The 27,429-nt window shown below is 38.5% G+C and overlaps 1 protein-coding gene across 3 annotated transcripts in view; it reads left to right on the forward strand.

Annotated features, from left to right (window-relative positions):
• Positions 1–12,083: 12,083 nt before the first annotated feature.
• The window catches only part of ETV1 (ETS variant transcription factor 1), a 73,092-nt gene continuing 57,746 nt past the window's right edge, over positions 12,084–27,429 (forward strand). Inside the window, exons 1-5 of one of the 3 annotated variants that reach the window (XM_054020300.1) lie at positions 12,084–12,199; positions 12,647–12,781; positions 13,571–13,658; positions 15,760–15,807; positions 25,491–25,544. In XM_054020300.1, the coding sequence (XP_053876275.1) occupies positions 12,737–12,781; positions 13,571–13,658; positions 15,760–15,807; positions 25,491–25,544 (235 nt within the window). In that variant the 5' untranslated portion in view covers positions 12,084–12,199; positions 12,647–12,736. Of the gene's footprint in view, positions 12,200–12,377; positions 12,465–12,646; positions 12,782–13,570; positions 13,659–15,759; positions 15,808–15,961; positions 16,327–25,490; positions 25,545–27,429 lie in introns of those variants that run through there. The other 2 variants (XM_054020301.1, XM_054020302.1) reach the window with 2 other exon arrangements.

A 27,429-nucleotide genomic window follows, 5' to 3' on the forward strand; every position in this document is an offset into this window, starting at 1 on the left:
ACATGAAGCAATGGGCCTAAATTGCAATAAGGGTGGTTTAGGTTGGACATTAGGAAAAACTCCTGTTAGGGTAGTTAAGCACTGGAATAAATTGCCTAGGAAGGTTGTGGAATCTCCATCATTGGAGATTTTTAAGAGCAGGTTAGACAAATACTTGTCAGGGATGATCTAGATAATACTTAGTCCTGCCATGAGTTCAGGAGACTGGACTATATGACCTTCCAAGGTCCCTTCCAGTCCTACAATTCTATGATTCCATGTTACCAAAAAAGCAATTCTTAAATACATAGAAAAAAGTAATACTTCAAAGAGTCCATTAAAAAAAAAAACATTTTAAAGTAGGAATACTTTTGTACCTCTTTTGTGGAAAGAATATATCAGTGGAGGTTCTGGGGTATATCCCTGGAAGATTCAGATGTCCCAGTATAGGAGACAGATGAGGCAAGGAGAAATCAGCTTCCTTCAGCAGAGCCTCATCCAATACTCATTGAAGACAATAGAAAGATTCTCAGTGACTTCAGTGGGCTTTGGATCAGGTACCTCCTGAGGAGAGTAGCCCTAAAGGGGTTATCTCTAAAGGGCTAGAGATGACCGGGGTCACTGGAAGATTTTCTACCTTTAGAATCCTCATTGGCTAAAAATAATGTTTATGATTTACCCTAGGCAAGTCTATAATCCATGATAAACCAAGTATTTCCATGTTGGCTGAATGTCTGTTGCTGCTGAAGCAGAAAGCCTGCATTCCAGCTCAGCTGAAATATGGTTTCTAAATGCAATTTGGCCTCATTCACAAGGGCCAGACATACCATGTTAGAATCAGATTTACTAGGAACTCAATTTAAACAGAATTCTTTGGCCCAAATTGAATGGAGTTTTGCATTAAAAATTTTGCATTTTATACCACAAACCTCTCAAACGAAAAAGTTAAATAAATACAGCAAGATAAACTAAAAGAAGACATTTGAAACTAAAAATAATTAGAGATGGACCCAAACCAAAATCCAAAATGTGAACACCCCTAAACACTGAGGTGATGAAAACCCGCATTTGATTCTCTTGTTACCTGGGTCCATCTCTAAAAAAATAAAATGAAAGGGACCGTGACAGGAATGGCATAATGCAAGTACATTATCTAAATGTTTCCAAATAGGAACGGCAACTTTATATTGTATTTTTGTTAGAGATGTTTATTTCTTTCCTCGCTTCCTCTTTCCCAACCAAGATGTGATTTTGAAACACAAGCAAATAAATGTCAAATCCTTTCTGCCTCTGTTCTGCCATTCCATGTCTGAAATTCTGCCAAACTGAAAATTTCCATTCAGACTGACTGGCATTTGCTGAACTGATTTTTTTCTTTAGCACTCATTTTCAAAAATAATGGAAACTTTGTGCAACTCTTGCTGTTTTTATGCATGGAACTTTAAGAGCAGCTGCCTCTGTGGATCTTTTTCACAATGGTACATTTTCTCCTATGGATACTCTGAAAACCCCCACAAAAAAACTTTGGAACCACTTGTTAGTCTTGGTTCTAAAGGTGCCAAACATGCATAAAAAGCCAGTACCAGCCAATTTACTCCCATGCCAAGCCGAGAAAAGAGAAACTTATAATCAACAGAGTCAGTAAGATCAGTGGCAAGTTTGTTAAAATCTTATCCCCCCCGCCCCCACCCCGTCCCCTTTTCTTTTGAAATAAAAACAAGAGATTGTGCAGACTTTGGCTTCATCTCTCTGCTTTTACTAATATATGAGATCACCGTTTTTTTATGATTAAAAGGAATAGCTAGAATAATATGCACACGGAAAGTGTCTGTTGGAGCAGAGTTGCTTATGGGAAATTCCTTATGTAAAAGAAGCCTTTGATGTTAATTGTAGAGAGCATTCTCTACAGCCTGAAGTTTGTTACATCGATTTGAAGAGGGGCAAGGTGATGATGTACTGGGTTGGGGAATCCCCATCAGTGTTTGTGGCTACAGCATACACTGTTAGCTGGTGACAAGCAGCAGCGTTTTGGAAGAATCTGCACTATATTATACGTGGCTGTGATTTTTTTGTATAATGAAGAAAAGTGAATCCCCAGTTAATTATAATTCGGTAACTGTGCAGACCTAAAAAATCTCCCTCTCTCCCAACCACCCCAGTTTCCTCCAGTTCCCAGGGTCTACTTGTTGTTCCTTTTTTACACAGGGATGGGGGAAAGACTACTGACTGAATGCAGGATATTTTAAAATGTGATTATTCCCAGACTAAAAGCTAAATATCATTAGGGTGGAATTTGGGTCCATTAAGACAGAATTATGTATCAAAATTTTAAAAGAAAAATACCTCAATAAAACCGTCTTATTAAAAAACACACCTGAAATGGAAAGGTAAGACTATACTTTCCCACCTATCTTCCTTCCTCCTGGAAACATTGGAGCCTCATGAAACACAGTGTTCCAAAGAACCTTAGCTTGGCTCACCTCACCCCACTGCCTTGTGCACTTTCAGTAGAAAGGCTCATCTAGAATTACAGCTGAGTCTGGTGACCCCATCACAACAGAGTCCAGGAAGCAGGGAAGTCATGGAACTTGACTGCAATCCTTTCAGCACTACAAAATTTGCCTCTGTTAATAATTCTGGGCTGGGTGTAGCTTGAGTCGATGTTCATTTCTGGACGGTGACCCATTTTGCTTACCTACTTTGCAGTGGAATTTTGTGAGGCATAATTAATGATTTTATAAGCACATTAAGATTCTTGGATGAAAAAGATCACCCCTGCTTTTAAAATCCGATACTGTCTTATGACTCTCACAGTTCTCCTCTTACTTCTCTGATTATTGGTATGGTGGGTCCTCCTTTTCCAATAGGAGTCCCCTAAGGTTTTTGGCCTCCTGCTCGTCTTTCTTTACATCCTGGCTCTATGTGTTCTTATCCATAAGCATGGCTTCAAACACCATCTTGATGTAGATGACTCACCAATCTATCTTTATTAAAGAACTTTCTCCCTCCATCTAAACCCACAGTTATTCCTGTCTTTCATAGCTCCTCATAGAAGTCCAGTAAGCAATTTAAGCTTAATGTGACCAAAACAGCTGTTAAGCCTCTCTAGCAAGCCTTTCTCTATCTCCCATTTCTTTGTCACTCTGGACAGTCACTTGGGCCCATAATCTTTGTGTCATCTTCAATGCAGCCACCTTTCAGACCTATATCCAAGTCTTGCCATGTCTACTTACATAACATATCAAAGACTTGGCCTTTTCTGTCTGTCCAGTCTCTTGTTCAGCCCTCATGTCAAACCTCAGTTTGTGAAATGTCTTCCTTTTCTCTAGACTTGACACCAATCACCATATCCCCAGCCCATAGAAAAGTCAATTACAAATACTGCTGGCTCATCATTCCGACCAAGTCACTTCTCTCTTTGCATCCCTCTGCTGGCTCTCCACCTCCACCACAGCAATCACAAGCTGCTTCATGATTGTGTTCCTCCCAATCTGTTAGATCTTCTAGTTTATCTGACTGTAACCGGCCATCACATTGCCAATGATTGCAGCCTTAATTGCCCATTAGAATGCTTCTTACTCAATCACCATTCCACTTTCTTTCTTGTTGCCTCTTATGTATGGGGATCAACACCCTGTAAATATTCGGAAAGCAGACTCATTGTCCTCTTTGTCAATACCTCCTTAAAACTCATCTCTGTTGTGATGCCTACACATTCTTTTCTGTCTGGAATTGGTTAGACAAGTGGCAAGCTGAGACTTCTATTTTGTAGTTCATCCTCCCACCCCAACTGTCTGTTTTCTGTTTTGTTGACACGTTGCATGCATCCTGTCTGACAAACAGAATGTAAGCTCTCTGGGACACAGACTGTCTTCTTTGTTCCATGTCTGCGCAGTACTTCACACAAGGGGGCCCTGATCCACCATCAGGATTCCTAGGCATTACTGCAATACAAATAAGTAATAATATTAAATGCAATGCATTAAGACTACATAGTGTGTGGCAGAACTCGGAATACAACTTGTGAGATCTCACCTCCCCTATAAAGACTCAACTACTCCCTCTCCCACAGTAGCAACCCAGACAACCGTCACCATCTCTGCCATATGCAGACATATAATGTGTTCCCCATTTAATTATATCCAGCCACCGCTTCCTCTCTGTACAGGTCCACACCTGCCACAAGAGCGTCTCCACACATTCATCCACAGAATTTTTTTCATCTGCTGTGGCATTTACACCAAACATGTTTAAAACTAATTTAATAGCTAATTGGAAAGATATTAAGTGATACTGTTTTTTTTTTAAACAAAACTATAATAATTACTTGTCTGTGTACTGATGTTTTATGTTCTGAGGACTAGAACTTCTGTGCCCTGTTCTGAGCTACAGTATTATATTTTTCTTGGTGTAGCATGACATTGTGTTTCCGTATGCATAAAGGTGGTGGTTATGTGGGGGAAGGGATGGCTGGTTGTGTTTGGGAGGCTAGGGTCATGTGTGGAGGGGTGGATGGCTAAGTGGGATGGATGGGGGGGGGGGGAGACAAGACTATAAGGATAGTTTGCATGTTATTAGTGTGGGTGGTACTTATTAATAGTTGTCTTAAACCTCTGAGTATGCCTAGTGTGGACAAGTGGTGAGATTCTGTATTGCACCTCTGAGGGAAACCTGTATGAATCATTTTTATGCTCTCTGGATTACAGGCTGCTCAGAGGGCATCATTTATACAATGTATGCTCGGATGCTTATGAGTAGCAGTGTGACCCAGAATCCCAGTGGCACCTAGAGCTACAGAAAAGCCCCTCGTCCCCCACATCACACTTTCTACACCAGGGCTTGAGTAGGGGCTGCACAGGGCCTCTTATGGCTGTTTTATGCAGTGCCTATGACAGAAGAATCCTCCCTCAGTTGTCTGTGGGGCTTCTACATCCCCTGTAAGGTGTAGCAGGTTTGACAATCTCAACTGAGAAGTTTATAGAACCATGAAGAAATCCCATCCAAATGCTTGTGCACTTCTCTCCATAAATCTCGTAGTGTTAGGCTATGTCTACACGACGTAGCTTTTAGCAACACGGCTGTGCCGCTATAGCCATGCCGCTAAAAGACGCACAGTGTAGCCACTGTTTGTCGGCAGGAAAGAGCTCTCCCGCCGACTAAAAACTTCCATCCCCAACGAGCGGCATTAGCGTTGTTCACACCGGCGTTGTCGTCAGCAAAACTTTTCTCTTTCAGGGGGGTGTTTTTTAACACCTCTGAATGACAAAAGTTTTGTCTTTCACTTGCCAGTGTAGACAAAACCTTAATTAAACAATATGGGCCAAATTGTAACATTTAACCATTGTTGTAGGCAGTGGTGGTGTAGCCGGATTGGTCCCAGGATGTTAGAGAGACAAGGTGTAGCTTGAAAGTTTGTCTCTCTCACCAACAGAAGTTGGTCCAATAAAGATATTACCTCATCCACCTTGTCTCTGACACTTAACCATTGTCCAGAGTAAAGCACGTGGTCTCACTGAATGGCCTGGTGTCCAAAGTAACCCTAGGTTGCTGCATCAGCTTTTGGTTGGTGACAGCCTCAGGCTTGTGAGTGGGAGAGGAAAGAAAGCAAGGAACCTGCTTCCCCTCTGTTGCCTGGGCAAGGACTTGTCTTATTTCCATTTGTTCTTCCCAGTGACTCATGTATTATTGTTTTAGACCAGGGGTCGGCAACCTTTCAGGAGTGGTGTGCCGAGTCTTCATTTATTCACTCTGATTTAAAGTTTCGCGTGCCAGTAATACATGTTAACGTTTTTAGAAGGTCTCTTTCTATAAGTCTATAATATATAACTGAACTATTGTTGTATGTAAAGTAAATAAGGTTTTTAAAATGTTTAAGAAGCTTCATTTAAAATTAAATGAAAATGCAGAGCCCCCCGGACCGGTGGCCAGGACCCGGGCAGTGTGAGTGCCACTGAAATCAGCTCAAGTGCTGCCTTTAGCACGCGTGCCATAGGTTGCCTACCCCTGTTTTAGATGTTAGTCTAGTGTCTTGTGCAGTTTCTCACTTTTGCTTACATTTTGCTCTTGGGTCAGGAAGTTTGTGTTGTTGAGCCTGGGAAGTAATTACATGTAGGAGTGGAACACGCTGTCATTTGAATTATTCTCTAGTATTTTGCGGTGGAGGAAATGTTTGCTTCTCTGGTTGAGAGGGAGGACCAAGAGGGAAGACAGGGGTGCATCATGGGAGATGTAGTCTGTCAGGGAGCCCATCCTTTAGACAAGAATGGGAGAATGAGACATCTGAATTATAACTCCCATATTGTACCCTCATTTCAGAATCTATATATTTCATATTTCAGCTTTCCATTTTTCTGTGGAAATTTTTGACAAAATTTATATATTTTTTTGTTTGTTGTCTAAATTTTCCACAAGGAGGGAAACAAAACAAAACAAACAAACCCATCCCTGCCACCCCCATCCCGACATTTTCTGACCAGCCCTAGCTCAGATATCATGAGGATGAGAACCATATAGATAGATAGATAGATAGATAGATAGATAGATAGATAGATAGGAGGGAATCTGAGGCTTGCCGGAAGTCCCAGAGGTCAGGCTCCTGTTTTTCTGGGCTGTCTGAAGAATCGCTGTGGTCCAAGCCTGTTCACTCTGAACAACTAATAATAACCACACCTAGCTATCTTATATAGGTGATTCCATCAATAGATCTCAAAGTGCTTTACAAAGGAGCTCAGTATTATTTTACTGTTGGGGAAAATGAGGCACAGAGAAGTGAGATGACTTGCCCAAGGTCTCCCAGGAGGCCAGTGGTATATTTCCTGAGCTCCAGTCCAGTGATTTTTCTCACTAGACCACTCTATTCCAGGGCTGCCACACCTTTTTTCTTTTTATACTTTTAGAGTCATTCTAGGTTTTCTAATCTTTATTATAAGGACTGGATATATATAATTTCAAGTGTGTTCAATTTCCACCTTTCTGTAGTAAAATATTAGGTTGTGCTGGTTGTTTTCTGGATTCTTTCTGAAGTGTTTTGATTTTTTTTCCTGGTTAGCATATATTGCTATATGTTTCCAGTACATCTAAGTTTCCCTGAAGGCTATGTTGCATGGGTGTTAGTGTGACCAGGTAATCAGTACATAGCAATCATTTAGTGAGAGTCCCATGTTTGGGGATTGTTCCAGCAGTGTTATTAGATCATTGATGTATGAAAATAGTCCAATTATATCCCTGTTTTCTCTCCTTATTTTCTTGAAGACCCCTGTTTGCATGTTGTTTATTTCTAAACCTACATTTGATATTAGGCACGTGGATATAATTGTCATATATTTTTCTCACCAATACTACACCTCTACCCCGATATAACGCTGTCCTCGGGAGCCAAAAAATCTTACTGTGTTATAGGTGAAACCGTGTTATATCGACCTTGCTTTGATCCGCCGGAGTGCTTAGCCCCGCCCCCCCCGGAGCACTGCTTTACCGCGTTATATCCGAATTCGTGTTATATCGGGTCATGTTATATCGGGGTAGAGGTGTACTATGTAGCAATTTAAGGTTCAATCTTGAGTGTCACGTTGAATCAGAAGCTTCATACAAATTTACAAAGCAGGCAAATATCTTCCCTGAGTTTTTGTTTCTATCTAATCTATCTATCTATTGTATTCTGATAGCATCACAATGTGCTAAGCACTGTCCACACAAGAAGACACAAGCATTGGTAGGTTAAAAATGTGGCGGGCAGTTCATTTCTCAGGGAGAAATTGAATTTGGTTTTCATGGATTATACTACAGTCGGTCAGACATTGTATTACTAGTTTATTGAGGCTGCTACAGAATAGTTTTCTGATATTGCTGCTAACACAGATAGTTCTATCATTGTTTGGGTTCTGGGTATCTATGCTTTCGTGTGCTGGGTTAATTAGCCCCTCCGCCCATATATCAGGTAAGTGTCTGGATCGGAGAATTTAGGTTAAATAACTTCAGAAGGGTTTTCAGTGTTGTTTCAAAATCTTTTTTGATATTCTATCTAAGCCATAGTTTTCTGTGTTTGTTTCTGAAGGATTTTCTTTAGTTTCAGTATTGTAATAAGGATGTCCAGGAGGGTGGTAGTTTTAATGATGTCCTCAAATATAATTGTCTGTTTTTGTTTTCAAGACAATTTGGATTATTTTGCCATGTTCTATACAGATTTTGTCATTCGGGATTGCTGGGGTTTGTTTCTTCTTTTAAAATGAGTTTAAATTCTTTCCAAAATAGCCAGGAGAAACTGCTGTTTATCAAATTCCTTGCTCTAACTGTATTGGGACTTTTTATGTTAGAGTACTGATTTGTGCTTTCACAGTGTGTTATAATAAACAAGTAGCACACAGTCCTGCGCATCCTGGTCCAGGCTGACATTGATGGTAGGGTGGAAATCATTGAAATCTTGGTGAAATTCCTCAAGGGCCTTCTTCCCATGGGTCCAAATGATGAAGATTTCAACGATTTCCACCCTGCCATCAATGTCAGCCTGGACCAGTCTACACAAGAGGGCCACTTCCTAGACACTATAGGGCTAATAAGCGATGGTCACATAAACACCACCCTATACTGGAAACTTACTGACCGCTATACTTACCTACATGCCTCCAGCTTTCATCCAGACCACATCACATGATCCATTGTCAACAGCCAAGCTCTAAGATACAACCGCATTTGCTCCAGTCCCTCAGACAGAGACAAACACCTACAGATCTCTATCAAGCGTTCTTAAAACTGCAATACCCACCTGGTGAAGTGAAGAAACAAATTGACAGAGCCAGAAGGGTACCGAGAAGTCACCTACTACAAGACAGGCCCAACAAAGAAAGTAACAGAACGCTACTAACCGTCACCTACAGCCCCCAACTCCAGTGCATCATCAAGGATCTACAACCTATCCTGAAGGACAATCCCTCACTCTCACAGACCTTGGGAGACAGACCAGTCCTCACCTACAGACAGCCCCCCAACCTGAAACAAATACTCACCAGCAACTACACACCACACAACAAAAACACCAACCCAGGAACCAAACCCTGCTACAAACCCTGGTGCCAACTCTGTCCACATATCTATTCAAGGGACACCATCATAGGACCTAACCACATCAGCCACATTATCTGGGGCTCATTCACCTGCACATCTACCAATGTGATATATGCCATCATGTGCCAGCAATGCCCCTCTGCCATGTACATTGGCCAAACTGGACAGTCTCTATGCAAAAGAATAAATGGACACAAATCGGACATCAGAAATCATAACATTCAAAAAACAGTAGGAGAACATTTCAATCTCTCTGGTCATTCAATAACAGACCTAAAATTGGCAATTCTTCAACAACAAAACTTCAAAAACATACTCCAGCGTGAAGCTGCAGAACTGGAATTAATTTGCAAACTGGATACCATCAGATTAGGCCTGAATAAAGACTGGGAGTGGTTGGGTCATTTCAAAACCTAAACTTAATTTCCCCAATACTAATTTCTCCCTACTATTACTCACACCTTCTTGTCAACTGTCTGTAATGAGCCACTCTCTTACCACTTCAAAAATTATTTTTCCTCCCTTGGTATCCTGCTGTTAATTGATTTATTTCGTTAGACTGACCTCACACTCGGTAAAGCAACCCCCATCCTTTCATGTATTTATACCTGCTCCTGTATTTTTCACTTCATGCATCTGATGAAGTGGGCTCCAGCCCACGAAAGCTTATGCTCAAATAAATTTGTTAGTCTCTAAGGTGCCACAAGGACTCCTCGTTGTTTTTGGTGATACAGACTAACTCGGCTACCACTCTGAAACCTAATGGATGTTTGTGTGTGTTACCAAAGGAAAGTTGGTTTCTTGCCTGCAAGTATCTATCTCTTAATAGTTAATGAAATTGCAGTGAGCCCCACTTGATAAGGAATTAAGACATGGTGAAGGGGAATATGGCTTTAAGTCAAATCTGCATTTCCCCATCTTCTCAATCATCCTGAGGCCCTGCCTACAGCTGCTCTAATTTATGCCTAGCTGAAATGGCCTCCAAGGGGCTGTTCTACAGACAAAGTCCAACACCTGGAGTATTTTAGCCACATCCCCACCCTGGCCACACCTCCAGTATGATCCCCTAATCTATTGGCTGTTGCATGGTGGCTGCAGAGGAGGATGGTGGAACCATTCTCCTGATTTTACACTCACCAGGGAATCCCACTTATACCAGATTATTCTCCAGTGATCAGTTCCACAACTATGTCACTGGAGCGGTTTAAACTGGCAGCAACAAGTTGAGCTCTTGCACAAGACTATCCTCTTATAATACACTAATAAACTGTTTACAGTATCATAAAGTACTTTCCTATAACCCAGGCCTGTTTAAAAAACACAACAACAAAAAATAAACAAAAACTCCAAAGCAGCAAAAGTCTGGAAGTAGAATCTGCTGGTGATAGAATATTTTCTCTCAGAAACAAGTAGAAGAGTGATAAGATTAGCAGGAATTTGATGCTTTCCTCCCATCTGACTACTAGAGAGAGGAAATGGCAAGTTAGCAGAAAGGGAGAAAGAAGGCCAAAGAGAATCCCAAAGAAAGGCAAAAAGGAAGAAAGAGGGAAAGAGTTGTGGAGAAAAGTGAGACAAATTTTGTTGATCCCAAAGTAGTGTAATAAAACTACAGTAACTTTCAAAACAAACTATACTAAGATGGAAGAAGTAACGTACAAATCATTAATAACTGCAGACTATTTGTGCAAACCCATTTTCACTGCATTTGCATTTACACCAATTGCAGGAAGACCAGAGCATCTCTGACTAGAATAACCTGAGAAAGGAGCGAGGGTAAATATTGGATCCTTCCAGATTTTGTCTCCATTAATTAAATAGAGAATACATTTAGCTGCTCTGACTGAACCTTAAAAGTCTGAATCAGGATACATCCCACTACAGCAGTGCCTCAGATAACCGGATTCAGCACCTGGTTCCTGCCATACCCAGAAAATGTTGAGCCCCCACTCTGCAAATTTAACTGCCTTAATAGAGAACAAGTGTTGACGCTCTCAGAATGCCAATGCATCTTGGTACAGCAAAAATACAGATCTGGCCAGCTTTTGACTCCAACCCTCCAAATTCCATTGCCTAAAGAGAGCTTAGTCTTTATTACAACACTTCAGAAATGCCAGCACAACAGCACCACAAAAACCCAGTTCTGGCACCTGGATCCTGCTAAATTTTGGCTACAAATCCCAGAAATGGTGTAATCAAAATAAAAAGCAAGTGTTGCTTCTACTAATCAACTGAAAAATCTGGACCTGGATAAATCCTGATACAGAAAAGATGCAAAAACTCGAATTTGGCACTGCGATCTTGCTGCATCCAGCTAATTTTTGGCTGCATACCCAAATGGGTATATAGTCTAAATTTAGTACACATGCAGTTTCTCTTAATCCATCAAAAAATCCAGATTCCTATGTATGAATTTGATGGTACAGTTTCTGGGTTTGTGGCCAAAATTTGGCAGGATCCGATGCTTGTTGTGCTGCTGTTGTACTGGAAGGCGTTGGTGTTTGGATTTTTGTGTGCTATAGAAATGGACAAACATGTTCTGTATTTAGGCAGTAGAATTCAGGGGTTTGAGGCCAAGTCTTGGCAGGTTCCAGATGCTGGTCATGAGTTTTTGTGGCACTGCTGTGCCTCTAATGTTCTTTGTTGTTCCTGGAATAGGAGAGAGCCAAATTGGTTCTCTATTGAAGCAGCAGCATTTGCAGGTTGGGGGCCAGAAAACAGTCTGGAACCAGGTGCTAGATATGGGTATTTGTGGCACTATTGCACTGGGATGCTTCAGGGTCTGAATTCTTTCTGAGTGTAAAACAAGCAGCTACATTTGTTCTTTACTTATGCAGTAGCTTTAAGGGAGCAAGGACCAAAAATTGGCTGGACCCACCAGAATCCGGCAGGATCCAGCTTTTACCTTTTTCCCTGAGGGAGAGAGGCAGCCTGACTGACAGGCAGAAATCTGATCCTGTGAAAGACACAGAGAGCCAATGGGAGGCAGAGATCCATCAGTTTGGACTGGAGGCCCCTGGAGGAGAACCCGAGGAAAAACCACCGAATTGAGCTCTGTCAGTGGCGCTTACTGCTTCCAAGGGGGAAGTGCTGGGAAATAATTAATGTTTTTATTAAATTTGGAGGGAATTTTTTGCAGCCGATCGCCTTGCGTTACCTTCAGGTGGGTCTTTCCAGCAACTTTTTACGTAGCTCCAGATAATTGCATGGTTGTGGGTTGCAAAAACGATCCTTTAAAACAAGATAGCTGCGTCTCGCTCGCTCGCTCGCTACTCCCGTTAGGTGCAAAGCGAGTCATGTTGTTCGCCATTACTAGTTCTGCACACGTTTGCGAATCAGAGCTGCCAGTTACACAGATCGCTCTGGGGATACAGCAGGAGTGTAAATAAATACCTCGCCTCTTGTTTTGCTTTCCGCTGCTGTAAAAAGTGGGTTTTGCTCTGTGTTTTAACCTGGCACTTGCTTAGAACCCAGGTGAAAGCAGGGAAGGGAGGGTTGTTTTTATGAATGGGACTCTTTGAGGTTAATTAGCTATGCAAATTCAAGCAGTTCATTCATGTTTTTTTTTTTTTTTTTTTAAATCTAAAAGCCATCTTGTATTCCCCTCTAGGCTGATTGGAGACCAGATCCTGAGGAAATCTTCAGGTCAAATGCTCAGAAAATAAAAACACTGAGCTAAGACTTGCGGAAGAGCTGCAGAATGGATGGATTTTATGACCAGCAAGTGCCTTACATGGTCACCAACGTGAGTGATCAGTTCAAAAGTTGGTGTTTATTAACTTGACGCCGACTTATTTCTCTGGGGGAGTTTTGCGTCCATAGTATCTGCTTTGTTACCGCTGTAGGGACGACTCTTCATCTAGGAGTCGTTCCTGCAAGATGGGCTTATCTTCTAGTTATTTGAATAACGCATAATTTTATTTAAAGACAATTTTTGGATCCTTTTTTTTTTTTCCAAAAAAGTAAAACCATGCACACGATTAGTGGAAGAGGAGGGCACCAGCAGCAGCTGCATGCAAAGTTTCTGGCTGTGTTTGCCTTCAACACCGAGAAGAATGAAGTTGAGGCAAACGTTAACACTTCTTGTTTTCAGGATTTTTGCAAGCAATTTTACAAATAACATTTTGAAACAAAGCAGCCTGCTAGAATGTCCTTATTCGAATTCTCCTGAAGAGTTTAAGCAAAGGGGATTTTTATGCTATTGTGTGCCAGATTGCTAAATATATGTGTTAGTACTGTGCTGCAGCTGGAACATATTGCATCTGTATCTATACAGATAGAGATCTACATGGATAAATAGGAATGTGTTGCATCTAGGCACAAGTATGAAGGATGTTAGGTACTCAGCATAATCCTCTGCTGTAAATTTGTATGTAGAAATTAAGAATAGAAACTGTAGGATAGTCATTTTCTCTGTGGAATATGTAAAGAATCCATGTAGGCTTTGTTTAAATGTGGAAATCAGAGGGTTGTATGTATATATATATATGTGTGTGTGTGTGTTTTTAAAGTAACTGATCTTTCCTGTTTATAGAATCCGCGTGGGAGAAACTGCAATGAGAGACCAACAAATGTCAGGAAAAGAAAATTCATTAACAGAGACCTGGCTCATGATTCAGAAGGTGAGGGCTCACTCCCCTCTCTCCCCCCCCCCCCATGTTTTATTTAATAACGCAGAGAAGCTTCATAAGAGCTAAATAAGACAAGAAAATTGCATTTAAGTTTGTGACACAAACTGGCAAAGGCAATTAACTGTTAAAGTTGCTATTCCTTCCTGACTCACCCTGTTCTGTTTTAGATATTGCTGCACATATGGCTCATAAATGTCACTCACTGAGGTGAGAATTTTGCAGTATCTGACACAGTGCCACAAGTTAAGGATACGCTACAACCCAACATCTTCACCTTCAGGCCTTGCCTACACTCGGCTTCTTTCTTTTTAACATTTTCCCCTATTGCTACCACTGGTACAACTCCAGTAGTGATAGCAAGAGTGCCAGTGCTAGTGTAGACCAGCGGCTGGTATTCTAACCACTGTGGTAGTGCAGGGCTGAAGGGCAAGACAAAACACCAGCAGTTTCTTCTGGCCTATCATCTACACTAGCATTTGCACTATTGTTACCTCCAGTGGAGTTGTGCTGGTAGTTCCTTCCATCCATGGGAAATTTAAGCAAGAAAGTCTAGTTTGGACCAGACTTGGGAGGGCCCAACCATTGTCGACCACACTCATATAATAGCCATGTTAAAGTCAGTGGGAATACTTGCGTGAGTAAGGTGAGCAAGATTTACTCCTACTTGACAAGGGTCAATGCAGTTTCTACACGTACTCGCCAAACACTATGTACACCCATGTAACCGTTCTAAGGGTAAGATGAGCAGAGACCCCTGAATCTGTAAAAACAACGAGGAATCCTTGTGGCATCTTAGAGACTAACGCAGGGGTCGGCAACCTTTCAGAAATGGTGTGCCGAGTCTTCATTTATTCACTCTGATTTAAGGTTTCGCGTGCCAGTAATACATTTTAACATTTTTAGAAGGTCTCTTTCTATAAGTCTATAATATATAACTAAACTTGTTGTATGTAAAGTAAATAAGGTTTTTAAAATGTTTAAGAAGCTTTGTTTAAAATTAAATTAAAATGCAGAGCCCCCCAGGACCTGGGCAGTGTGAGTGCCATTGAAAATCAGCTCGCGTGCCGCCTTTGGCACGCGTGCCATAGGTTGCCTACTCCTGGACTAATGTATGCTTAAAATCCCTGCAAAAATGCCTATTCACAGGACACATCTAAAGCAAAACCATTTGCTGTTTTTACTTAGTGCCAAAATAAACACAGGGCATCATCCCCTCATATGGATTAACATTTAAACATATATTAGATATATTTGCCAATATCATAGAAAAAGGAAGTATCTTTCTAAAAGTTAATAACCTTCAAAAACATTTGTTTATCAGTTCAGACATCATGCTAAGTTTTAGCTCAGAGCAAATTTTCATACTGAGTTGCTCAATCTCTGAAAATAGAGACCACAAATAGGATCAAATTCTGACCTGATTACACCCAGTACGAGCCCATGCATGTCAGTAAAGCAGCGTAAAATTTTGTCCATGGCCGTGGCAGTGCCACTTTAATTTCAAATCTATGTATGATGCTAATAAAGTGGAATCAATATGTAACATGAAAGAGTAACACCTTACTTTACTTCTATGTCTAATAGAGGCTCTGAGTGTCTTTCCTTTTACATTTCGTTTGCTAAGTTCTGCCCTTTACTTATGTTGGATATAGTGTTTTTAAAAAAATCAAACCCCTACTTAGGCAAAATTCCCATGGAAGTCAATAAGAGTTTTGCTGGAGCAAAGATTGCAGGAAGAGGCCTGTATTGTGTAAGGAGAAATAGATCATTTGAATGAGAGGTTATCATCTTAACTTCTCTCTGAGTTACTGAATAGGCATTATTTGCTATAAAAACAAACTTAAAAGATGGTGATTATTATTTCAGGAGTCAATTAAATATTACTGTAGCGTGTATACCTCTTATGGAAAAAAGAGTAGAATAATCATTAATTGCAACCAGGGTCTATCTGTTGTTTTTTATCAGTATGTAAGGTTGCCAAAGTAAAATTCACATGCCTTGTTCTTCAGGAAAATATTTCTTCTAGTGTAGTTTCATCTTATGAGAAGATTAAAGGTGTGCGTCTTTTATATATGTCTTTCTCTTTCTTCAGAACTCTTTCAAGATCTGAGCCAATTACAGGAGACATGGCTTGCAGAAGGTAAGGGGAAAAACTGCTTGTAAAAAGAGGAAAAACAACTCTGGAGGAAAAAAAAAAAAAGTCCTGAACTTGCTGTCTTAATGTTCAGCCCAATTAATTGAGCTCTAAAAGAGCCACCTCATGTGTCATGCATACATTAGAGCCTCTGATGAGTTTGTCTTTGGGGACTCTGGGGCTGCTCTACCCAGTGTCATCACAAATTACCAGGAGAAATTGCTTCCAGCTCACAATCACATCTGCTTTTGGCAAGAACTAATGCACCAAGACTTCAAGTTCTAAGCCTCTGTTCAGATTTTAATTGCAATTGATCAGGTTTATATTATTGTACCTCGAGAGACTGCATACAGCCAGAACTGGGCTTGCTGTTTCCTTTACAGCAGCACATATAATTATTTGGTGTTCTGGTGGAGTACTTTTCTGATGGCAGAAATTAGTTTCTCTGGGTTCATCAGGACGGGATGCTTCAAGATTTAAGTGCAAGTGTCTTCTTTCCACCTTGTTCACAACACAGAACATTAGGTGTGTATCAAATACTTAATAAGGAAGGAGATTTCTTTTTTCATAAGCTTTTTGATATTGTGTATAAGTTAATTTTTTTTTTCATGTCTTACTTTTTATAGGACTGTATATTGGGAACTAATTGGAAATCTGACATTTGTCATTTTACATTTTTTGATATTTCAAGTAACCCTTCAAGGCTCATGATATTGAGGTTGATGGTTTTAAAAACAATAATATTGAATCTGAGTTTAGATTAGCTATTGAGATATGGGTAATAAAAAGGAGGAGATACTGCTACAAGAGAACTTCAACAAAATTTAGAGGAGCTTTCTGCTGCTCAAGGTGTATTTGTTCACTTCAGTAATTTATGTTTATTATTTAATAATGTTTATTTTGAGCATGAAGATTCTTATGCATTGTCTGTCTCATATTACATCAGAGTAAAGATTTTTTTTTTTTTTGGTTGAACTTTAAAAGGAAAACTTTTATAGTCAATTTCAACATGATTTTGATTTAAACTAACATAATTTCTGTGAATTTACCCTGATTTAGGCACTGTGGGTATTAATGTGTTTTATTTTTAGCATATTATACTGGATTATACACTATTGTTGTTTACTGAATAGATGTTTGGTTTCTCTGGGAGTGGGGAGAATTGCATGCGACTGCTTACCATGGAAAGAAGGAAATATTGCTGGTGGCTACTTGGCTTCAGGCTGATTTTTTGATAACCATGCATGTAGTTGGTCAAGCTGTTAGCCTGTAAGTTTGTTTGTTTTACTGATGTTTTAATTCTCTTAGCATGAATTTTTGCCTTTAGTATATGTCTTTGTCAAGGTATAATCAAAAATTCTTTAATGAAGTTATGGAATGGTGTTGGAATATAAGTATTAGTATATTTTTTAAATCACTGAATATAGGGTGTATTGCAACAAGATAGTCTTATATTATAATCATCAGATAAAACTGTGACTGTCTATCTTATGGTAATTTTAGCAAGGATCTGTTATTGTGTCTAATCTGATCATTTTAACAAACTAGAAGGTTGTCCAAACACTAATTAAAAGGTATGATTTTTTTTTTTATGATAAAACAACTTTTAGTTTTATTTTTAGTGGCATGAATCTTCTTTTTGTTCCTGGAAATGATTAAAAAAAATTTATTCTAAATCAAAAAGATTCTTGGCAAGTTGGTAATGTATGTGCAGAGCAGTTTAGTAAACAGAAAAAAAATATGGAAATGAAGATTAACATACGTCATTTCTATAGGTATACAAAGGATTGTAGTGGCGATTTTTACTTTTGAACTCCTTTTGTTTCTTAAGAGTAAATGAATTTTTTTCAGTGCTCTAAGTTTTTCCTTATGTTTTTAAGCAGAGACTACTTTGACAGATCAAAGCTATGTGTCTAGCCCTTTGTAAGTTAGGCTGAGGAAAGCTTGTAAATATTGTTATTATCATATGGTAAGTATAAAAAGTTACTTTTTATCTGGAAAGAAATACCCAAACTACTGAGTTTTACATTTATATTTAATTATATATTTCTGCAGAGTATTAAACTTAGATATTATATGTATCCCACTATTATGAAAATATTTTAGCAAACTATAAATTTCAGATCACTACCATTTTAGTTCTTATTTAAAACAGACAATCTGCTTCCCCCCCTGCTTTTACAGGCTTTGCAGAGAATCTATCAGAACTCAAGAAAAACAATCAAGATCCTGTTTCTGATCCTATTTATTACCTCTGACACCTCTTGTAATGATTGTTTTTAAAAAATCTTTGTAAATAAAAGTTTGTAAACTTGCACTAGTATTTACAATATGCTGGTGTTAAGAATGCTATATTTTAGCTCTGCTGAAATGACTGCATGCATGACTTGTTTACCCATTGCTAGATTTGTCCATTTATGTCCTCCTGGACTTTCATAAACTAGAAATCTGCCAATTTGGCAACATCAGTAATGTTTACATATTTATTTTCATGATGCTCTGTAGCCAGGAAAGTGACCATGAAATTTTAAGAGCAATGGCAACTGACCAGGTTTCTCCCACAAGTTCAAAACCCCACTGGGGAGTAACCAGGTCAGAAAATCTGCTTATTAAACAAGAGAGTCAAGGGAGTTACAATGTATCACACGTGAAGAATGCTGCAAAAAATTATCAAGGCGCCTTTCGTACTTGGGACATGTTAGCCAGCATGTTTTTACGGAACAGGGTGATTTGTTGTTTTCTTTGAAGAATCTTAGTAATAAACAACTAAACACAAAGGGATTTATTCTCTTCTCAGTACTTGTACACAACTTCCATTGTAAATAATAGGATTTGCACATGTATATTAAAGGACAAAAGTAATCCAAAGTACAAAATATAAACAGATTATTGTATTAGTTTGTTTATCTAATATATTTATTACCACCTCCAACCCCAGAAACTGAATGCCACTTGTAGAAAAGTTATGATGTGTTATACTCGCTTCTGCAGTACTTGAATTCTATGAAATAAGTTGCTTTTTCTTCATGTTCTATTAAATGTATCAGGAAGAACACCCACATTATTTTGAGGTAAAATTTAAACTAAATGTGGTTTCCTAAAATCAGTAGGTGGGGGACGGAAAATAATTTTGAACTATTTCCTGATGCCATAATTTGAAAGTGGAAGGATTTTAATAATTGTCTCCACTATTAAACTTGGAAACGAAGAGTTAAAATTGCTTATCGCCAACCAAGATAAATATTGTTCAGATAATGTCTTTGTTTTTTTATTTAAGTATTGTGGCAGCTACATTTTGTCATGATAATAGTGTATAATGCCAGTATTGATTCTGTATATTTGGAATTATATTGCAGTTGGCAGATAGCAATTATTCAGTGACTTGAGATAAATTGGTTCAAATATTAATCTAATCCTATCTCATCATGGTTGCTTCTACATATTCTGGAACAAACAGAGGAGAGAAAACAAACTCTCTGCCACGGAAAGCCTACCATGCGTTGTGGAAGCATTTGGGGTGGGAGAATAATAGACAACAGAAAAGCACATTATTTATTAAAAATGTCTATTCTAGTATTTCTGTCACTAATTCCTGGCCGAAACTTGATAGAGATGAGTAAAAGGCTTCCAAAATGAATATAGGTAACTGAGCTATTCTGTTGTTTTAAAAAGTTAATCTATTGATCTGTATGATGGAGTTCCTTCTTTGGTAGTAACAATGAGAATTTATTACATAAAACTCATTAATATTTATTGTATTTTTTGCTCTGTTCTAGTGCAAGGCAATCGCTTTACAATAAAAGGCACAGGTAACGGGTTTGTTCTCCCACCACAGTTTGTAGCTAGACAGGCACAGCGAGGGTGGCTCTCCCAAGTTTTCCAAACTGAAGAAGGCATCCATACTGATTTCTGTAAAACGTTTATATTTCTGCTACCAATTAATGGCTAAGTTTGGGATGAACTCCAAGAAATGGTTTCCGTGATCTCTGCTACCATTGTCACGTTTGTATACACATGATTCGGTGTTGCCCAATGGATTATCCCTAAATGCGTATATATGAAAGTGATCACTTAATTTGCATTGTTCAGTAATGCTCAAATTCCCATTTTTAACAGAATATAAAACTTTAGGGCTTGACCCTCAGCTGATATAAATCATAGTTGCTCCATTGACTTCAGTGGAGCTATGCTGATTTACACCAGCTGTGGATATGGCTTCTTAGCTTTCTGCTGCCCTATAATGAACCCCACATTTGGTAAGAACACTAATCTGAATATCGGGTATACAACCATTAAGTATTTTTGTATCTGAATATATATGTATTTAGTGAACAAACATGGTCAAACAAAGACCGCTTCACGTCTTGGTTGAAGTTTGCCTAGTAGGGAATGTTCTAAAAGGGAATAAACATGTTAAAGATGAGACTTGTAGCACAGTGAATCACTTCCCTTTTTTGGAGTTCTGGACAGTTAGTGGATTTGACTTTTAAATACGCCTGATTTTAAATAGCTCTGCACAAAAAATGGAGAAAAATTGGATTTGGCAAAATGGTGCTAACCTTTTGTAAAATTGTTGGTCCTGAAAATGTACACAGTACTAATCTGGGGGTTTCTTCTTTGATGGAAAAAAACAGATTAGTAATTTTGTCCCATTACATAGTTACTTATTGACTATGAGGGACGTAGCAGATGTAAAATGTGAGTGTGGATTTTAAACCAACTTCTGTATTATTCTGCATAAAAGTTAAAGTCAAAAACAAAGGCCAGATCTCGCAAACCCTCTTCAGCTTAGTATAGATCATTCACAGCCAGAATGATTTGCAGGATCTGTCCCCTAGTTTTTAAGCTACACATAAGTTTATATGTCAGAGCAGGTCACTTGAGGGGAAAAAAAAAAGTTTGGTTGCTTTGATAGCACATTCGGTGTTCACTTGGTAATGATATTTTCCTTTTCGTATTCAATAAATGGTCATTGTCATGCCTTATGAGTACTTCTATATTATCAACTGTTGACTCTTTTTCATCTTTTTTATTAAAAATATGTTTTTTGTATTAATGTCTGTACTTCATATAACCTTTTAAATGTTCAAAACAGATATTGTATGAAACAAAGCTTACGGGCCTCATTCCTTTGTTTTGTGGCCTAAAACTTTATTTTAGGGTAAGCTGGAAATAGTGCTACTCAGATGTCTTCCTGTCATTTTCAGATTCTTTTGCCACACTGAGTACATCTTTGTTGTTTTGAAACAAATTATGTCTAGGTCAAAAAGTGAGCCTAAAGTTCTGAGAGGGGAGTAGTATAGAAAATGTTAGAATATCTAAAATAAAATTCTTAAGTGAAGCAAGAAGAAATGGCAAACTCTCTGCTTGTCCTGCAACCTTACATGCATGTGGTACTGAATTTCTGGCAGAAGTTTGTGGTTGGGAAAGGAAGGGTTAAATTTTATTGCCTTTTCCTTTATTAAATATGTTCTTTAGCGGGTCTGTGCTACCTCTGAGACAAAGCAATGAAATTGGTGTGTTTATGCAGAAAGTTCAAGTTTACTTTGCTGTTGCGTTCTGGAAGGGTGTGACATGAAAAGATTGTGGTTGAGGCCACATGGTTCAATGTGGACTGTGTTTTTGTGAATGGAGGCAGAACTCCAGTTCTGACTGCTTGTCTTGAGGAATTGCTTAGGAGATCAGCTGTCTCATTCACTGGCAGAAAGAATGACTCATACATCTTCTTCCTTGTTTGGCTCCAGGTCATTGTTACAGTGGCTAGAGCTGGTTTTAATTAAATATTAACTCCTTTTGTACTAGATATTTGTTGATGGTGACTTTTTACATTTTTTTTGTTTGTAATGAAAGAAAGGAAATTGACCCCCCAATGTCAGGTTAAATTGCTTTTCCAAGTTGCTTTCCATTTGCAAGATATATTCTAAGTTTAGCTTTGTAAAGTAATGTGTTAATATTGTCTCTGAAAATCAAAAACAGGTATTAAGTATTTCTTTGCTTTGAACAGTTGCTATTGGCAAGTTGATTTTAATTGAGTAGGTGATGAGACTATAAAATCCAAACTGATACATCCCCCTGTAAAACTAGGATTATAATTAACATTATTGTGCATTTCCCACACACCCATGGGACATAGTGCTGTAGTCAGAAAGAAAAAAAACTTTTGGTAATAATCTCTGCTAAGGCGACTGGCTGATAGTACAGATGTTGCCCACTTCAAGTATGAGAGTCTGAGACTTGATGGCAGCTTGTCTATTAATGTGGAATGACCTGATAGAGCTGCTTCTGCTATTACCAATAAAATCTACATGCTTAATCTCCTTGAAAGCCTTTTATTGGGCTTTTCCCCTCCTCCTTTCCTCTAGATCCTTTAATTAAATAGTGTGGGGAAATAGTCTCATTCTCTGGGTGGTCATTTCAGACATGTTTTCTAATAGTCTGCTAAATGGAGAGAGAAAAAGTTTTGTTGACTTGTGTCTTGTCCTGAATGTGGTGATAGAAGACCGCTGTAGCTGTTATGAGAGCTTTGCCGAATTGCAGTGTCTATGACTAAAGAAAAGAGGAAACGAATGATATATCCATATATAAATGTGCATGAAGTTGCAACACTCCCAAGTCACATTTTCCTTTCAGAGATCCAAGTTAAGATGAAGTTAACTGTGTACTTGCTGGTTTAACTTATTACAAAGACTCCCTTTAATTATCAAAACTTGGGGTACAAAAGCCCTCTTCTGTTTGAGTAATGTGATGGTGCACTCAATCCATTTCCCTTTTCACAGCTAGCTACTGTTGTAAAAAGTCTGTGTATTGGGTGGACAGTTGCTTGAATTTCTGTAATATGATCATGTATGAATTTCAATTCTGTTCAGTTTTTTAAAAAAACATAGTTGAAAAGGGGGAATAAATTGACAGTTCTGATTGCCATGTGTCTTATGGCTAGTGGATCCGTGACTCTTATTTGTGTAGTTTTCAGGATGGGCTCACAGATTTACTTCCTACAGCATTTGTTTTATTTTGGTGCTATGTGGTTTTTTTAAGCATCCCAAGAGAAAATGTATGGAACTATGTGCCTGACATTTTGTGCATTTTTTTTAATGTAAAAAGGAATTGTCAGCTTTGCTATGTTCTCCCCCCCACCCCCACCCCGTAGCTTTTAGAGAAGCGCATACCAGCAAATGTAGTCAAAACTATAATAGTTTTAAATACATTAGTCATCTCCTATTTTTACTGTTCTTGTATAAAGCGGTGTGTTTGGGTTTTTTAACTATTAGGTGTTCAGTAGTACCTTTCAGTCGTCAAACCCAATCCTTCTCTCATTCACCCCAGTGCAAATTAGGAGGGATAAAACCATTGAAGTCAGTGGAATTGTGCTGGTTTACAGGTAGAGACTGGAACTGGACCTTTAAAAGAGGTTTTTGGCCCTACAGTTCTCATCCTCTGGATAGGAAAACAAAGAGTCTGATTCACCACTGTATTAGTCCAGGTTTATGCTGGTGACTCCACTGAAATCAATCAAACTGGCATAATGCAGTGGTGAATCAGGCCCAGAGGCTGGAGTTGGTAATTTGCTGCAAAGAATGTAAAATATGGTGGGGACCCATTTCTGCAACTACCACAAATCAATCTTAAGTGGAGATATTCACATGTGGAGAGCCCATTTATTTCATAACTAGACGGATATTTAACCCCCTGCTAGCTGCATTTAAAAATAACATAAAATTATATATATATATATAATTATATTTATATTTCATGGACAAGGGGTATTGTATGGATATATCCTATTTATAAACAATAAAGTTAATGAATAGAAATGCTACACGGTTATATGTGCCCCAAAATTAAAAAAAAAATTAGGAATGTAAAAGATCCCTACGGTAAAGTTTGTTAACTGGGAGAGCTTGACTTCAGGATTGGAGTTTCCTGTAGCAGTCAAATATTTGGCATATTGAAGGGAAAATTTTAAACTTCTTACATGCACTGATCTGAATGAACCAACTGAAATTTACAGAGTGTTAATTTTTGGTTGACTTTACCTCTCTTGGGCTTTGCATTGCCCTTGAGTTCATCACTGGTCAGAATGCTGAGGTTTCCTTGGAGGGAAGAGAAGTTTAATGCATCAAAAAATTACTTGGAGTATTTGATTTAGTAAATTTGATGTGCATTCTGTAGAACTTTAATTCTTGTTTATTATTTATTTAAAAATGTCTTCAGATATACAGTTTTCTTCTTAAAGGGCTAGTTTTAGTGTAATATAAATGCTAGAAAAAGCTTCAACATCTGTGTTTTCCTCAGATTAACATTAATTGCCATTCACATATTTGTCTTAACACTTGAGCTACATCCTTGTTTATAGTTTATCCACAATTATTTTGTTTTTAAGGTGTATTTGCTTCAATACATTAGGTAGGATTATAAACATATTCTTTGGAATCATGAGAGTACTATTTTACTGCATTATGGGCCTGATCCTGAAATACTTACTCAAGAAAAACTTCCAGTGAAGTCAGTGGAAATTTTTCCTGAATTAAGGAGTTTAGGATCAGGTCCACAGAATATCTTGCACCTTTGCACTAAAGGATCAAGAGTGTCTAAGTCTAAAGAAATATTCTTACCTCTTGACTCACATGCATAATTCCCATTGATATTAGCAGGTGTTAGGTATATGTATAAAAGTGAACCAAGCTCTTCATATTTCCTAACTTGGAAAGCCTTATGAAATGATCAAACAACATATTTTTCTTTATTGCTTTTAATAGTTTGATATTCAGTGTGCCAATAAATGGGTATATAACCACTGTTTACTTTTTCATGAAGCATGTTGGGTTACTCTTGATTTACTTCTCTTTGGACAAGAATTGTCACATACTTTCAAACAGTTCATTTCATGTCACTTTGCCATGGAAGTTCTAGATGAGATAGTTTGACAAAAGAGCAGTATTTTTAAATTATGGCAAGCTGAGTTTTTGCTAACTATGGAATTATCTAGAAAGGTTACACCATGGCTGTCCCATGACCTGGTTTCTGCTAGTTTCCACCTTACACAATTAAACTAAACAGTGTTACAGCTATATGTCTAAACTGTGCTAAAGCCTTGGATGTTTACAAGGCATTAAGACAATTTGGGGAAACTGTTAATGGCTTGACTATGCAACAAAATGGCATTGTATTATCACTGGGGGACAACCATGATGTTTCAGATGCAGTTGGAGTTAGTTGTGTCATAAAGTTGCCTAAAAGTAAAGATATTACAGAAGGCAGAGGGACTCTGGTTATGGTTCATATTTTGGGCCCATCTGAAGACAAAGATTGAAATGAAAATTCTATGGTCCGGCCAAAGACTCTTTTGACCCTTTAAAACACAAAATAAAAAATGTTTTCTGCTATTTTGGCTGCGTTACCCCGAAATGAGTCCAGTTTCTCCTGGTGAAGGAACACGAGGGGTTTAAATGTAGAAAGATGGTTTAAACACTGGGATTTATTTTTGTGCAGAAGTCCCCTTTGAAAATTCATGCTAATGGATTTTAGTCATGGTTGAGGTTGTTCTCATGCCTTATTTCAGTCCTAATAATGGTTGAGCCAACAAAATCCTAGTTTTGACCTTGGCTGAGCTTCAAGGTTAGGACAATAATCTTCACTATGCTTTAGTGGCTTCTCTTAATTTATCCCCCCTTTTTTCCCCCTTTCTTCAGCTCAGGTACCTGACAATGACGAGCAGTTTGTGCCAGACTATCAGGCTGAAAGTTGTAAGTATAGTCTGATTCATCGCTTTCTTAAAATATATATTTTGTCTCAATTTCTAGTATTCATGGTCATGTGACAGTCATGTGGTCGTTCTATTTGCCTGTCAGTGACATCAGCACTAAGAATAGATGAAGCAAGTAGGGCTATGAACTGCAGCCAGTAAAGGTTGTTTTTGCTGAAGGTGTAACCTTTAGCAGGTGGTCCCATTTTTCCGTTTGTCACTGAAGCAGAGAAATTCTCTCTCATTGAGCTCAGTAAGATAGCAGAGCTTTCTGTGTCTCTTGAATAGAGGGAGAAGGATGGTATGCGCTGTATGGATCCAAGTAGTGTAAAACATAAGCAGCTAATCCCTTGCATAAAAATTACTTGAGAGTCTTGGTGGGTTTTCTAAACAGCCCTCTTGTTTTGTATTTACCAAATACAGCCAGTCTCTGTCAACATAGTCTATTAAGTTATATTACTATATACAGCATGGCTCCATGAACCATATGTTGCATTCCTATCTCAAGAGAAATTTCCGTTGGAGTTAGTAGGAGTTTTACCTGAGTTAGAAAAACAGGAATTAGCCCTATGTTGTGTTAATCCACCTGCTTTTTCTGAGCCTTTTTGTGTATGAATCAGCTGGACAGTCTGTCTGGTTTGCCACTCATCTTATTCATGCCGGAAACTTTTTATTTATTTTTTAACACATGCACCCCCAACTCTTCCCTTGCTGCAGTTCTACTTCCCTTTTTGAAGTCCCTTCCACTAGTTCTGCTCTGAGGTTTGACTGTCAGAGGATACATGAAGGCAGTGGCATGAGAGACGTTGCCTGGTGAGGCCAATACTGTCTTGCATCCTCTCTCCGCCCCCACCATACACATGTCACTCCCCTATAGCAAGTCTGGTCTCCATCAAAGGTCACTTCTAGACACTTGTCTGCTTATGGCAGTAGAGTTCATGGCTGCTTTTCCACTGAGCTAAATAACTTCTATTATTGATCCTACTAGAGAAAATTGCTGCAATCAGCTAAACTGAATACCTGTTAAAACTAGCATTCATGTATCATAAAAATACAGTAGTAAAAAATGAAGGCATGAACAATTTTATAATAGAGACGTCAAACAAATTAGAATTAAAAAAAAGATAAAGCTAACCTAGTTTCAGAGTTGCTTAATTTCCCTGCACATCTTGAGATTGTTCAAGATACTTAGATACATTTCCTTATCGTAGTTTCCATCGCGTGCACATAACATACATAGTTGGCAAAACAAGATTTCTTTTCCTAGACTGATTTTATTCCAACACTGAAATTGCTTTTATTTTTGTAATAAGTTGCCTCAAATAATTCCTCGCACTAATTCCTAAAGACACACAAATGAATATGGATAATAGTCATTTTGAAATTACTATTTGTATGAAGTTTTTCCCCTCTCTTCGTATAGCAAGTTTGCCCAGTATAATACCCGTGCAAAATTTGTCTATAAATTTCATTCTACATACACTGTTGTGTCCAAATAAAATTTGCACGGCACAGATCTCTTATATAAGAGTGCAAAGTTCTGCCAGGGCTTCTATTAACCCACAATTATTGTTCCAAAATAAGTCAATGATTCCTGGAGAATAATTTGTGAACTGTGAATGAAAAACCCCATCAAAGTTTGTCACTGCTTCTGGTGATAAAGAAATTCACCTAACATGGATACTTCATTAATGCTGTTGTATTTCAGAGTTCTTTAGCCACAGCTTACACAGTATTATCAAAGGAGCATTTATTTCCTCATTTCAGTTGTTTTCTTTATCTTAAGTAAAGGTCAGGCGAGCTTCCTGGAGAGTACTCTAGCAAAGGTTACAGAGTTTCAAACATAGACTCAAATATAATGTACATAGCTATGAGCTCTTCAGAAC

The sequence above is a fragment of the Malaclemys terrapin genome, chromosome 2 (genome assembly GCF_027887155.1).
Source record: "Malaclemys terrapin pileata isolate rMalTer1 chromosome 2, rMalTer1.hap1, whole genome shotgun sequence".
NCBI classification, from domain to species: Eukaryota; Metazoa; Chordata; order Testudines; family Emydidae; genus Malaclemys; species Malaclemys terrapin.